Raw genomic sequence first — 16,124 nt, 5'->3', positions numbered from 1 at the left:
CACTGCTTGGTATGGTTCTGTCATTTTTTGTATCATAAGTATCTAAGCCAATGGCACAGTTTAAATCCATCAACTTTAATAACTGTTTGATATTCAATGATTTTGGACAGTCTCTGAAGGTAGTATCCAAAAATAACTCTCGGATAACAGCTAATTTGGGTAGAAAGACAGGATCACCGGAAATCATGACTGTAGTTTTTCTATCAATATATATTGTTTCTATTACTATAATGCCTAGAGAATATTGACGATATTTTAACCAATCATTGTGCTTTATAATTAAGTTGTATTGATAAAGTGTTCAAGAAGTCACCGGATGAACTGACTGATGCTATCGATTTATCTATCTTTCGATAAATAAAAAACTTATTACACTTGAAGTTTGTACATACTCATTAAGCTCACCTGCCTTAGAGTAATACGTCGATACATAATATTCAGATGTTCTTCAGTCGTGAATACTTCGGTACATAATGCATTTTTAAACAAATGACGAATCTGGTTTTCTGTATCTCGTGGATGGCAATGTGGTGACGATTAAACAATTATGATTTTCAATTAGTCCCCGTGCACTACAAGATTGTCTTGTATTTTCTATACACCTATAAAACCTGGCGCAAAAATGAATTATGCATTATATTCCATAAATAAATCCATACGATATATTTTTGACAGTGTTGATTGAACAAATCTCTTGTTTCTGGTGATCGAAATTTTATATCCATACTCTTCAAAATAAACTACATTCATATGAGTCTGACTTCTGCGTTCTATTTTTTTACAGTGAATCTTTCAGTTATAAATATACATGTTTTTTTAATTCTAATTATGATATTTGTTTTTCATTTTTGAACTGTTGTTTATTTGTCAGCTTGTTCACCTTTTTTCAATTTTGGCAGCGATAAACATATGTGTGCATTTTTATGTATGCGTCTTTTTTATTTTTGTGAACACCATTCAAAGCGACAAAAACTATGGAGTAGTATTAGTATATCTGTGTAAAATGTGAAGTCTTGAATGGAATTGGCTTTTAAGATGCTCATTTTGTTCAATTTTTTTGCCCAAAAACAATTGTCATATTTATTTTCAATTATTAGATTTATTATTCCCATTTTTCCACAGGGCTTAGTTTCAAATATCGAATGTTAATGTTAATGTTAATGTTAATGTTAATGTTAATGTTAATGTTAATGTTAATGTTAATGTTAATGTTAATGTTAGTGTTAATGTTAATGTTAATGTTAATGTTAATGTTAATGTTAATGTTAATGTTAATGTTAATGTTAATGTTAATGTTAATGTTAATGTTAGTGTTAATGTTAATGTTAATGTTAATGTTAATGTTAATGTTAATGTTAATGTTAATGTTAATGTTAATGTTAATGTTAATGTTAATGTTAATGTTAATGTTAATGTTAATGTTAATGTTAATGTTAATGTTAATGTTAATGTTAATGTTAATGTTAATTGTAATGTTAATGTTAATGTTAATGTTAATGTTAATGTTAATGTTAATGTTAATGTTAATGTTAATGTTAATGTTAATGTTAATGTTAATGTTAATGTTAATGTTAATGTTAATGTTAATGTTAATGTTAATGTTAATGTTAATGTTAATGTTAATGTTAATGTTAATGTTAATGTTAATGTTAATGTTAATGTTAATGTTAATGTTAATTGTTAATGTTAATGTTAATGTTAATGTTAATGTTAATGTTAATGTTAATGTTAATGTTAATGTTAATGTTAATGTTAATGTTAATGTTAATTGTTAATGTTAATGTTAATGTTAATGTTAATGTTAATTGTTAATGTTAATGTTAATGTTGTCGTCGTCACTCAAGTCATTTTTTAAGAATAACCGGTAGATCAACTTCTCCAAGCGCTTCTTGATCCAAATGCTCCATTCACATATTCATGTTGAAGACGAACAAGGTTGAAATAATAATCGCAATGCTTAAATTGCAAGCTGGATTTACGTTACTAGGTTCCGAAAGGATTCCAAGACGATCTAATTCTCTTTTATTGATACATGATGAGACCACGATTGATTTTTTAACTTGTTGTTGACTTTGCAACAATCTTTGTATGTCACCAGTACATGTTGATAAAATTTTAAAATACTTTTCAAAAACAAAAGTGAAGCGCAATGTTCTGGTGAATCTAATTGATTTATGACATGTTGTGTTGTTGTCATACTAGTGTTATAAAAATAAATAAAACTTATTGTAGTAGGACTATGTTACATTTTAGCCATCACCAATATAGTTCAATGGAAACCATGAAATAATCGTAATACATTGTTTTATCCATGTGAATGTACTTGGGATTGGTCTACGTTTCAACTATGACATAATATTATTTTTTGTACGATAGACCAATGTTCACGACGATTGAGGTCAATGTTAAAATTGAATTGAACATGATGGATGATTGTTTGCGAAAAAACCACGAATTGTGATAAAATATTGACATTGGGCGAAACATTTGTTATCAATGCTTTGAAACGCCAGTCATAATGAGTTTTCATTTGTTCTATTGGTATTCGAAAAAAAACGTCATCCTTTTTGTGCACAATGACTTCTATTAACAATTTAGACGAAAACTTATTTAAAAACTACATGGCAGAATTGAAAGTCAATAAAAATAAAAAAAAAAAAATCATTAATTGAATGAAAAAAAAATAATTTAAAAACAACAATTGACAAAACGCTCTTTTTTCCATGAACTGTGAACATTTGAATTGCGCATGTGTTGCCAACGTTTAGTTTGATTGAAAAGCTGAATGTGATGATTAGTTTGCCAATATCGACAAGTTGATTGACGACTGCATTAGAAAAACTTAGTGCTCGCTGACCATTTTTTCTCTGAACAAGAGTTGATAAAATAGGACTACCATCGTGAGTACGAAGATTGCTACGAGGTCTACTGTAAACCATCGTGTAGTATTGTTGATAGCTCTCGACTTTGAGTAGAATCATATTCGCTCACCAGGTTCTCATTTTTGATGGAACCCTTTTAAATGCCTCATTGGGAGCCATTTATAAATACCTAGAAAACAAAAATTCAAAATTTTAATTGAGTGATTTTGTAACTATTAATTTATTCATTCAAATAAAAAAAAATTCAACAACTCACATGGCAATTTCAGGATTATACAAAATGCAATAGTGCGAATGAATAGACTGTACCACGATACAAAGCATCGAAAAATTTAGTGTTTCGTGGATTTTTAAAATCAGCTGAGTAATTATGATATTTTTCTGGTATAAGGATATCACCATTTCTTTTTTTTGCAACAACATGGCAACAACATGTATTTTTCTGTACACGAATGAGGTGTATAAAAAAAAAAAAATATGTATGTTTAAAAATGAATTAAAAATTATCTAATTCTACAAAGAAAAAAAAAATGAAAAAAAAAATCAAGATAAAGATGTAAAAAACCGAAAATCCAGAAAAAAATATCTATGCAGAAAGAAAGGAATATTTATAATTATAAGTACAAATACATCTATTATATTTTTAATGTGGTTTAAGGTGAGAGCTTTATAAATTAATTATATTTTATTGATTGATTTATAAAAAAAAGGAAATAAATAGGAAGTATATCAATTATAAAAAAAAATAAAATAGTTGAAAAAAAATAAATATAAATCGAGATATAAATATTACGATTTGAAAATGAGAATATATATATATGGCTAGATCCACGTGAATTTTAAGTCCAAAAATTGAATTCACTTGAAATATTTTTTTTATTGTTCTTGAGCAAGAAATATTGAATATTTTTTTTTTTTTTTTTTTTTTTTTTTTTTTTCTTTTTGCAAAAAGTTTTGACTTGTGATTTTTTTTAGTTTTGATTTTTAAGGATTTTTTAAGAAATGTACCAGCTTTTGCATGCTTTTTACTCAAAAACTATTGACATCACTAAAAATTTATAGAGACAAAAAAGTTTGAATGCTATTCATAGTTTACAAAAAAAAACTTTGAAAAATTGTTTCAACAATTTTTCCACCATTATTTGTTAAATAAAAGATTGAAATCGATTTTTCTCAAACTTTGACCCAACTTGACGAAAAATAGAGTAGGAATTTTTTTCGAAATTTTCCCCCAACTCCTTAGTACTGATAACACCCTTTTTCCGCAGGATTCGACCAATCTCAAAACATACCTTTTTGAAATAAAAAATTTTGCTTCCGAAAGATTTCTGACATTAGAGTCAACGTAATTTTCGTAAGATAAAAGTGGGATCACGATTCTGTATATTTTTTTTTGAATTTAGAAAATTTCAAAAATTTCAAAATTTTTGTATTTTTCTAAATTAAAAAAAAAAAAAATAAAAATAAAAGATGTCATTGTATTTTTTTCGATTTTCCATTTTTAACCCTTAAAATCCAACGTTTTTTGGCTAGAATGGAGTTTTTTTTTTAATTTTAAGGGTTAGGAATAGAAAATCACAAAAATTAAAAAGGCATCTTTTATTTTTAGTTTTTCTTTCAAATTTAGAAAAATATAAAAATTTTGAATTTATGAAATTTTCTAAATTTTGAATGTTTTCAGATAGGTTGAATCCTGCGAAAGAAGGGTGTTCTCATTACTAAGGAGTGGGGAAAAAAAATAATATTTTAAAAACATCCGAGTGGTCGAGGGAAAATGCTCCAACATTTCACTTGGAATGCCCCATATATATATACATATATTGAGAGTAAGAATGAAATTGCTATATCAATTAATCATCTTTTATTGATTTATCAATGTTAAAAATGAATCAATTATACTAAAAAAATAAATCCAAAAAAAAAAAATTTTGTGAGCCATCTAGACTTGTGGGTTTATTATGTGTAAACATCTTTGGCGTGTTGTTGTAATTGAACAAAATAATAATAAGTACACATTTAAACAAATTTTTTTCATTTATTTATAAAAATATTGTTTGTTTTTATTTCATTTTTTTACATTTTCATACAATTATTGTTGTTCAGTAATTTTTTATAATCAATGATTTTAGAATTTTGATATATCGATTTTTTGTTCCTAATTTTATAATAACGATTGATGAAACACATGAAGTAGAAAAAAAAGTTCAAATAAAATTTTTTAATATATTCCGAACGGCTGGTAAAAATATGTAGGTATTGTTTGTTTAGCTATGGAAAAGATTAGCTGAGGAAATAATTAAGCTGGTAAAATTATAAAGATATTGTGTGTTTGGCTATAATTAGGACTAAGAAAAATATCAAACGGCTAAGTGAAAAATGTAGCTGAGGAAAAAATCTAGCTAAAGAAAAAATTTAGCTACGGAAAAGATGTAGCTGAGGGGAAATTTAAGCTGATAAAAATAAATTTGGCTATAACGGAGACTAAGTAAAAAGTCTAGCGGGTAAGTAAAAAATCTAATGGCTTAGTTAAATCTAGCGGTTTAAAAAAAAAGAAAAAATTAATATATCGAAATTTTTATTTTGACTTTCTTTTTTTACTCGAAGAGTTTTATCGACTGCCAGTATTATATTTGCAGAAAATATATATATATGGGGCATTCTTAGTCAAATCACGGGGTCATCTGCCTGACCCCCTGCGATTTTGATAAGATGAGCTGTTTTTGGTTGATTTTCGGCTGAAATCAAGTCTAATTTTTTTGAATTTTTTGTTATAATATTATTAACATGTATCGCAAGCGTTATCGTGAAAAAGCGCCTAATTTTTTTTTTTTTTTTTTATCCAGGAAATTATTCAACTTTATACTTTGAAATTTTCCTATTTTTTTTTATATTTCACTTCTTTTGATTATTAAAGCTGTATGATAGAAAAATAAACAGCTCATCTAAAATTGAGGCTTCCAAGGATATCAATTGTAAATTTATGTTTTGTTTGTATTTCACTCATTTTGTTTAACTAATAATAATTTATGAAAATTCGTGAGAGAGAATATAAACAATTATATTCGTACAATTCAGGTGCGTGAACCTGGCCTGCATAGGTCCTAAAAAAGTTATCTAGAATACTCATTCGAAGCGTCTTAATTTGTACTACTTTGTAATAATTTGTACTAATTTGTACCATTAAGCAAGGAATTAGAATCTCTGCAAAAAAAAATTATTTACTTATTTAAAAATGTTAATTAAAAATTGAATATCTGCTTTAATTATTGAGGTACAAATTCTGCTCTCCCTGGTGGAAATATTTCCGGAGAAATTACTCCGGCATGAGGTTGATGGCGGAGAAATTATTCCGGCAAAAATGTCGTGGCAGATTAATTTTTCCGACATTAATCTCATGCCGGAGTAATTTATCTGGAAATAGGCCAAAAACGGAGTAATGCCGAAGTAAGCCGGAGTAATGGCGGAGAAATATTTCTATCGAGGCTTGACGGTACAAGTTAGCTCACGTTCTGCTCTTTAAAATAAAAAAAAAATATTTTAAAATATTGAATTTCGGAGGCACCATGCAATTGTTAATTGAAATTTTCATTAACAATTGCATGGTGCCTTTCAAAATCAATATTTTTGAATAATTTTTACTTCATTTTGAAGAGCAGAACGTTGGCTAATTTTGTACCCTCAATAATAATAACAAAGAATTGTAAATTGAAATTTAGGAGTAACTTGTTTTTTTATTATTATTATTGAGGTACAAATTAGCTTAACGTCTGCTCTTTAAAACAAAAATAAATTATTTGAAAATATTGATTTTTAAAGGCACCATGCAATTGTTGATTAAAAATTTTCATTAACGATTGCATGGTGCCTCAAAAATATTTTTAAATAATTTATTTTTTATTTTGAAGAGTAGAACGTGAGCTAGAATGACATGTTTACCTCAATAATTGAAGCAGATATTCAATTGTTAATTAAAGTTTTGGAGTAAATAATTTTTTTTTGTTGTTGTTATTTCTGAGGTACAAATTCCGGGTTTTAGTACAAATTATTCTGCATCTGTAGCAATTTTTTTTTCCCCTGAGTCATCTAGAAAAAAAATCGGTTTTAACACTTTCTCCACTCTTTAATTTTAAGGTACAAATGAAAACAATTGCGGTGTAAAATGGTACAAATTAAGACGCTACTAATGAGTATATTCTAGATAATTTTTCTAGGACTCATGCAGGCCAGGTTCACGCACCTGTACAATTCTTCTACATATTTTCATTTAACCGTGAATGATGAAATAATAATGATATTAATTATATATAAGAAATAACAAATCTTCTTGCATATAAATAAATCGAAAATTGAAACATCTTACCCGGTAAGAGAGTTTGCGTTCGTTCTATATATTTTTTTCGTTCTAAAATTGAGGCGAGACCCTACCGGGTCTCCTGATACAGAGTGTCCTATTTTAATTTATCAATGGATTTATTCTGAAAAATATAGCTTGAATTAAAAAATGTTTCAAGTAAAAGTTGTAGGGTTTAAAAGGGGAAATAGAAAAAAAAAAAAAAAAAATTCGAAAAATCCAAAATGGCGAAGTTTCCGGTATAAACATAGTTTTTTTAAATGGATACTGTATTTTTTTTTCGCACCAAAATGTTTCTTACATCAAAACTAATACTTTTTATTTGAAAAATTTTTCGATAAAATCACTTTTTTTTCGGCCCAATTTTATCTGTTGATGGATTTTCTTAAAAAAAAAAATGACTTTGATTTCAAAATAATATTCAGAAAAGTTGTAGGGTTTAGAAAGACAAACACGAAAAAAAAAAAAAATTCAAAATGGCGGAGTGAGAAGCATGAATACAAAAAATGGACTTAGCCAAAAAATTTTATCTAGAAAAAGTTAGACTTGATGCGAACAATTTTTTGGTCAAAAACAATTACACCTAACCTTAAAAAAAAGATGTTCATACTTTAAACTCCGCCATTTTGGACTTTTTTGAAAATTTTTTCCGGGTTTGTCTTCTTGAGCGCTACATTTTTTCTAAATATTATTTTTTGATTAGAGCCATATTTTTTCAGGAAAATCCATAAACAGATAAAATTGGGCCGAAAAAGAAGTGATTTTATCGAAAAATTTTTCAAATAAAAAGTGTTAGTTTTGATGTAAAAAACGTAACGGTGCAAAAACAAATTGTAGTTTCTATTCAAAAAAACTATGTTCATACCGGAAACTCCGCCATTTTGGATTTTTTGAATTTTTTTTTTTTTTTCCATGTCCCCCTCCAAACCCCACAACTTTTACTTGAAACATTTTTCAATTTAAGCTATATTTTTCAAAATGAATGCATTGATAAATTAAAATGGGAACTCTGTATATATAAAAATTTATAAATTATTATCTGAATTTTTATCGAAACATTTTTTTCTCCTTGACAAGCTTTATCAGGAGACCCGGTAGGGTCTCGCCTCAATTTTAGAACGAAAAAAATAGATAGAACGCAATCTCTCTTACCGGGTATAAGTATTTAAAGTTTGTGCTCTGTGACGTCATAATTTCTAATTTATTAATTTCTACGCTAACTATTGGCCGAAAAAAAAAAATAAAAATAGTTTTATCATATATATCGATGGCCTTCTTTCTAATAAGCCTACTTTCGATTTTTACCAATAACTAATGAAAAATATATCAACATCAATAAAAGCCGAAAACAAAAACTTATTAAAAAATAAATTTCTGAGCTGAATATCCTCGTTGCCCCCACTCACGTTTCATGTCGTACATACGGATATGCATGTATGCATGGTTAACGATTATTTTCTTGTCCGTGTGTGGGCTTGTTCTTTTTTCTTTTCTATTTCTCCCTTAGCTACATATATTAAGTATATATATTAAGATCAGCTTGTTTTTTTTTCTCACCCCTAAAATCTTAGTATTCAACAAGACAACATCCTTCTTTTTTTTTAATGTCGCTCATTGACTTTGTATATTTTCCATTTAAAATACATGTAAGCAGAGTGTTCATTTTATACTTTTGTTCATAACTTCATCAATTTTCAAGCTAGAGACTTGGACATACGACCATTCGAAAGCGTAAAAAAAAGCTTTAAAAAACATATTGAAAGAAAAATTTTCAATTGACTGTTTCGCGGCTAGAAAACGTTGTAAACGTATTTTAAATGTATTTTAAATGGAAAATACTCAAAGTCGATGAGCGACATTAAGAAAAAAAAAAAAAAAAATCGAAAACAGTAGATTGTTTGTCTTGTTGAATACTGAGATTTTAGGGGGTGAGAGAGAAAAAAAAAAATTTTTTTTTTTTTGAAACGGTCTAATATATATGGGGCATTCCAAGTTAAATCACCGAATCATCGGCCTGACCCCTACCGATTCACTTGGAAATTTTTTTCTAGGTGTATTTTGGACCAAAAAACGACCTTATTTTTTTTTAATTTTTTTCCACCATTTTTACACCATAAAATAATTTTTTTTTTCCTACTATCGAGTATTTCTCAAATTAGACCAGGTTTAAAATTCTGAAATTTTTCACATATCATCTCGAGGTAAAAACAAGTCACCCATAAACATTTGGGAATGGGCCGAGAATAATTACTAATTTTTTTATAACTGATTAAAAAAAAATTTTTTTAAGAATTTTAAAAATAGAAAAATATAATGAGCTTGTAGAGAATAAAATAAAAATAAATCATATCTTGATGAATTTTGTTTTTCCCTATATTTAAGGATGGAAAGATAGAAAAACTGCGATGCTTAAAATTCAATTTTTGAAGCTTTTACCCTCGAAATATGGAAAGAACCAAAATTTGCCCAGATATCATTTATTTTTATTTTTGATTTCTCTACAAGAAACCTTTATTAGATTATTCTAAAATTAGATTATTTTAAAATTGGTAAAAAAAATTTTTTTTAATCAGTTATAAAAAAATTAGTAATTATTCTCGGCCCATTCCCAAATTTTTATGGGTGACTTGTTTTTACCTCGAGATGATATGGGAAAAATTTCAGAATTTTAAACCTGGTCTAATTTGAGAAATACTCGATAGTAGGAAAAAAAAAATTATTTTATGGTGTAAAAATGGTGGAAAAAAATTGAAAAAAAATAAGGTCGTTTTTTGGTCCAAAATACACCTAGAAAAAAATTTCCAAGTGAATCGGTAGGGGTCAGGCCGATGACTCGGTGATTTGACTTGGAATGCCCCATATACATGTTTCAATTTTCGATTTATTTATATGCAAGAAGATTTGTTATTTCTTATATATAATTAATATCGTTATTATTTCATCATTCACGGTTAATTGAAAATATGTAGAAGAATTGTACAGGTGCGTTAACCTGGCCTGCATAAGTCCTAGAAAAATTATCAAGAATATACTCATTAGTAGCGTCTTAATTTGTACCATTTTACACCGCAATTGTTTTCATTTGTACCTTAAAATTAAAGAGTGGAGAAAGGGTTAAAACCGATTTTTTTTCTAGATGACCCAGGGGAAAAAAAAATTGCTACAGACGCAGAATAATTTGTACTAAAGCCCGGAATTCGTACCTCAAAAATAACAACAAAAAGAAAAATTATTTACTCCAAAGCGTTAATTAACAATTGAATGTCTGCTTTAATAATTGAGGTAAACATTTCATTCTAGCTCACGTTCTACTCTTCAAAATGGAAAATAAATTATAAATATTTTTGAGGCACCATGCAATCGTTAATGAAAATTTTTAATCAACAATTGCATGGTGCCTTCAAAATCAATATTTTCAAATAATTTTTTTTTTGTTTTAAAGAGCAGACGTTAAGCTCATTAGTACCTCAATAAAAATGATAAAAAAAACTAGTTACTCCCAAATTTCAATTTACAATGCTTTGCTTCTATTATTGAGGGTACAAAATTAGCCCACGTTCTACTCTTTAAAATAGAGTAAAAATTATTTAAAAATATTGATTTTTAAAGGCGCCATGCGCCATGCAAAAAAACGTTCATTAACAATTTAATATCTGCTTTAATTATTGAGGTAAACATTCCATTCTAGCTCACGTTCTACTCTTCAAAATGAAAAATAAATTATAAATATTTTTTAGGCACCATGCAATCGTTAATGAAAATTTTTAATCAACAATTGCATGGTGCCTCCAAAATTCAATATTTTGAAATAATTTCTTTTTTATTTTAAAGAGCAGAACGTGAGCTAACTTGTACCGTCAAGCCTCGATAGAAATATTTATTCGCCATTACTCCGCCTTTCTTCGGCATTACTCCGTTTTTGGCCCATTTCCGGAGAAATTACTCCTGCATGAGATTGATTTTGGAAAAACTAATCTGCCACGACTTATTTGCCGGAATAATTTCTGCACCATAACCTCATGCCGGAGTAATTTCTCCGGAAATAGGCCAAAAACAGAGAAATGCCGGAGTAATATTTCCACCAGGGAGAGCAGAATTTGTACCTCAATAATTAAAGCAGATATTCAATTGTTAATTAGCATTTTTAAATAAGTAAATAATTTTTTTTTGTTATTTTTGAGATACTAGATCCTTGCTTAGTGGTACAAATAACATGAGACTAACAATTTAATTTTATATTTTTTCTAAAATACTTTAAATAACGATTATTTAATATGCATTCTTTTTAATTGTCTCCTTTTAACAATCTCGAATATTCTCACGCATGGTCAATGAATGCATAGACTTTTCAAGTAAAAATTACGTAACAAATAAAACTATAAATTCAAGTTCTTCTTCTTTGGTAACATGATAACATATTTCAAATATATTATCCTTATTTCATATATATTATATTATGAGAAATATAGAAAATCACATCTGTCTAACAAATGCACTAACGTTTTTCTAATACGGAGAATGATCGTAAAATCGACAGTAAAAAAGTAAATTTATAACTATTTAAAATAAAATAAATTCATAAAAACGTCTTGGACTTTCCGGTCGTGAAATCTATATTTTTTGTTTACACATAGTACTTTTATACCGTCTTTTGGACCGCACAAGGCCTAATTTTACGTCTAAAATCCCTCTACCTACACATAGTTTTTTATCCTCTCTTGAACTAATTTTTGACCAATTAAAACTAATTTTTTAACTAAGTACACACCCATTTTTTGGACTTGACAATTTTTAACAAAATGAGAGATCAGTTGCTCTTCAACACTCGTTTACGTTACATCTCTAATTTATATTGATTCGCGTACAACGATATTTCTTTATACTTACAATATGAAATACTAGTGTCTGTCCATGACTATTAGAATTTAAGCCACAGTGTGTTATTTATTTGTGTTATTTCTATTATTTCAATTTACAACCTATCTTCCACGTCCTTTGATAGCCTTGTATCAAACATAAAGCCTTACAACCGTTGTGAAATTATCGTGGTATATTTGGATAGGTAGTGCGATACAGACTGACTTACAAAGATGATGATGTTGATATTGTTGTTGTTGTTATTGTGGTTTTACAATTTATTTTATTGCCAATATTTTCAATCAATTTTAGTTGTTGTTGTTTCAAAATTATTATCATCATTATTTCCTTCTTAACCTGAACTTGTATGATAATTTATTAAACATTTTTGACTTTGACGATTATCATGTATTTCTTAAAAAAAACTACTTGTACTTTTACTGTGTTCATTTTTTTATTACGGAGGCTAGGAGCCGAAAAGCTTAGCCGCAGTATTGGATTTATCCCCCCAAAAAAAAAAACGTTCATAACTTCTAAACTAATTGTCGTAAAGACTTCGGATTTGGCTCAAAAGAAGCGGCTCTAGAAATCCTATCGACCTTGATAAAGAAAAGCGATATCTATTTGGCTATTTTTTTTTTTGCACGAAAAATACTATTCGTACGATAAAAATTCATTTGAAAAAGTTATAGAATTTTGAAAAACGATTATTTTAAGCCTAATATGAAACCTCTGCGACTACTCTACCATATTGGTATAGTTTATAGGGTTGGGATTATTACTAGGTAAATAATCAACTCTAGACTATATATTATTTTAGGAATAATAATGAGGTAGTTCCTTTATTATCAGAATATCAAAAGTAATAGAATAAAGAGATTCGAATTATGTACATAAAACGTTAGGCTACAAGTGTAGTCTAGTTTACAACTAAAATATATCTCTTGCGACAAGAGTCTCTTTGCGCGGACGCCTTAATGTTCCTAGATGAGAATTTCCTAGATCAGTCTTCTTTTTGAGCTATTTGTATTTCTTTAAGATTGCAAGTTGTAGGCATAGATATCTCATTATGACGAGATAATGCATCTCCACCAAATTTTTTCATCATCAGCTACGTGCATAATTTCAGTTGTAAATTAAGCAATGTAATCAAGATGTCTCAATTGTCTTGGTGATGCTTTTTCAGGCTTTTGTTTAAAAGCATGAATTAATGCTTTGTGATCAGTTTTCACTATGAATTGTCGAGATTCCAGTATATGCCTGAAGTGCTTGATAGCTTCATAGATTGCCAACAATTCTCGGTCATACACACTGTAATTTTTCTCAGTCTTAGACAGTTTTCGAGAGAAAAATCCGAGTGGTTCCCAAATGCTATTTTTTTGTTGTTCAAGTGTTGCTCCAATAGCTACGCCAGATGCGCCCGTTATTAAAGCAAGTGGTGCATTCATACTGGGGTGAGTTAATATTGTTGCTTCTGATAAACTTCTCTTGTAGTCGTGAAATGCTTTTATTGTTTTATCTGTCCAAGGTACTTTTCTTTTGTCATTTTTTTTGGAGTTTGTTAAAAAGTCATTAAGAGGTGCTTGAAGTTGTGCTGCATGTGGAATACAACGACGATAATAATTTCTCAGTCCCAAGAATTTGCGAAGTTCACAAATGGTCTCTGGTAACTTGTATTCATTGATAGCTGACACCCGATCTTCTGGAGGTTGACAGCCATTTTTATTTACCTTATATCCCAGGAATAGTACTTCTGTTTGAGCAAATTGACACTTGTTGACGTTAATAGTTAAGTTGTATTGTTTCAAACGTGAGAAGACTATTTGCAGATGCTCTAGATGTTTCTCTGGTGTTTCTGATGCAATTAAGAGGTCATCAATATAACAGTGAGCAAAGTCAAGATCTCTAAGAATGGATCCCATATGTCGTTGAAATGTTTGACTTGCATTACGAAGTCCAAACGGCATGTAGACGTATTCGAGTAAACCTATTGGTGTACTGACAGCAGTTTTTTGTATATCCTCTTCAGCCATTGGAATTTGATGATATGCACGAACTAAATCAATTGTTGTAGATACTTTTTTATTGTTTAGATGCTCTGCAAAGTCATGTATATGTGGAATTGGATATCGGTCAGGTACTGTTTGTGCATTCAGTCTGCAATAATCACCACAAGGATGCCATCCTCCAGATTTCTTAATTAACATGTGAATTGGACTCGAATAAGGGCTTCTGGATGGACGACAAATACCTTGTTCCACAAGTATCTTGAATTAAGCTATTGCTGCAGCCAATTTTTCACCAGAGATACGACGAGGACGATCTGACACTGGTTGACCAGTAGTTTCTATATGATGAGCTACTGACGAGTTGACAGATGCTTCTTGTTTTACAGGTGAGATTGTGATATCAATATATTCTTTAAGAAGATTATTGATATCGACAATTGCGTTGTTTTAAGAGCTGATAGTAGTGATACCAAATTCTGTTGTTTTTTTAGCTACACCATGTGCTGAGAATTGTGTTTCAGCATCGATGAGCTTTTGCTTTTTTAAGTCAATGAGTAAATTATAATGAGTTAAAAAATCTCCACCAATAATAGGTGTTTTGATGTCAGCAACGGTGAATGACCACATGAATGGTCGACGTAGTCCAAAGTCCACATTAATTATGTGATCACCATATGTTTGGATAACAGTTTGATTTGCAGCAAACAGTGTAAAGTCACCAGCAATGTTGTTGCACTTGATTGTAGAACGTGGAATAACTGAGACCACTGATCCCGAATCAATTAGGAAACGAATTTGTGTTCTTTTGTCCATGACATGAAGACGAGTTTCTTTACTATTGCTGATGCTATTTATATTTATGCTGTCGTTGCTGCAGTTGTTGTTGTTATTGTTGCTGATTTGGTTGCTTTCGTCATTTGTTTTTAATGACGACAGCTCCATTAGTTTTCGGATTTCATAGATTGCCATGCAGAATTTTGAGAACATGTTTCTAAGCATTTTCTTGCATTGTCACCAAATCTTCTGTGATAAAAGCACAGATTATTGCTTGGACTGTTTGAGCGTCCACGTGATTCGGATCTTGACCTGGATCTAGATCTGTATTCTCTCTGTAATTTGTCAACTTTATTAGAGAGAGTCTTGATTAGTTTAAAGACCTCTGATATTGGCGATACATGATTGGCGATAGCTTGAACAGATGCTTGTTCTTGAGAACTGGCAATGGCACATGAAGAAGTATTAGACATCTCGTATATTTTGTCTGCCAACTCAGCTACTTTGACCAGATCTTCATGCTCACACATGGCTAACAACACACGCATTTGCTCTGGGAGTTTTTCTAAAAATATTGTTCTTAGTACAGTTGCATTGCACTCACCAGATGCTGAATTTTTTATGTGTGCAAGTATTCCAGTTGGCTTTTTACCAACAGATTCATCGCCTCGAAACATGCGTCTGAGTCGTGCTTCTGTTGTTTGAGCAAAGCTTTGTAAAATGCGATCTTTGAGTGTGTTGAATTTATACATTGTTGGTAGATTGTTAGCTAAATCACCAACTAACATCAATACATCACTCTCAAGATTCACTCAGACTTGTGAAAATTTATCTTCGTCGTTTGTAATGCCACCAAGTCGTAGTGCCATTTCAACTTGTGTCCACCAAAGTTGGGGTTGCAGTTTATCAAACTTGGGAAGAACTATACGTTGTGATCTTGGATTAGGTGTCCAACCTTGTTGCTCGTTGATTAAACGTAGTCGTGCTATTACTTTTTGAAGTAAAACGTTCATCATCATTCAGCTTTCCTTTTTCTAGAATTTGTTTTATTGCAGAGCTGATTTGATTATATTGCTCATCAATTAATGTTCTTTGTTTATCATCTTGCAAGGTGGCTTTATCGAGATCATCTTGATCATCATTGTTTATACAATTGGTCGAGAGATATCAATTTTGCCTCAGCCTGGGTACTCGAACGCCCTTCTTCTTGGAAAAACTTAAACATTGATGTAAATTGCCGTTTTACAACAC

The 16,124-nt window shown here is 29.5% G+C and overlaps 2 protein-coding genes across 2 annotated transcripts; both read right to left on the bottom strand.

The window, feature by feature from the left end:
* Nucleotides 1-14,363: 14,363 nt before the first annotated feature.
* LOC122857847 lies at nt 14,364-15,041 on the bottom strand. The gene is made up of 2 exons (XM_044160323.1): nt 14,570-15,041; nt 14,364-14,509 (listed from the first exon to the last, which is right to left on the bottom strand). Exons 1-2 carry the CDS (start codon nt 15,039-15,041, stop codon nt 14,364-14,366), a joined length of 618 nt encoding a protein of 205 aa, XP_044016258.1.
* LOC122857779 lies at nt 15,041-15,661 on the bottom strand. Its single transcript, XM_044160192.1, has one exon. It carries the CDS (start codon nt 15,659-15,661, stop codon nt 15,041-15,043), a length of 621 nt encoding a protein of 206 aa, XP_044016127.1.
* Nucleotides 15,662-16,124: the final 463 nt, after the last annotated feature.

This window comes from Aphidius gifuensis, linkage group LG1, assembly GCF_014905175.1.
Source record: "Aphidius gifuensis isolate YNYX2018 linkage group LG1, ASM1490517v1, whole genome shotgun sequence".
Taxonomy (NCBI): domain Eukaryota; kingdom Metazoa; phylum Arthropoda; class Insecta; order Hymenoptera; family Braconidae; genus Aphidius; species Aphidius gifuensis.
This window is presented reverse-complemented; position numbering and strand designations above follow the sequence as displayed.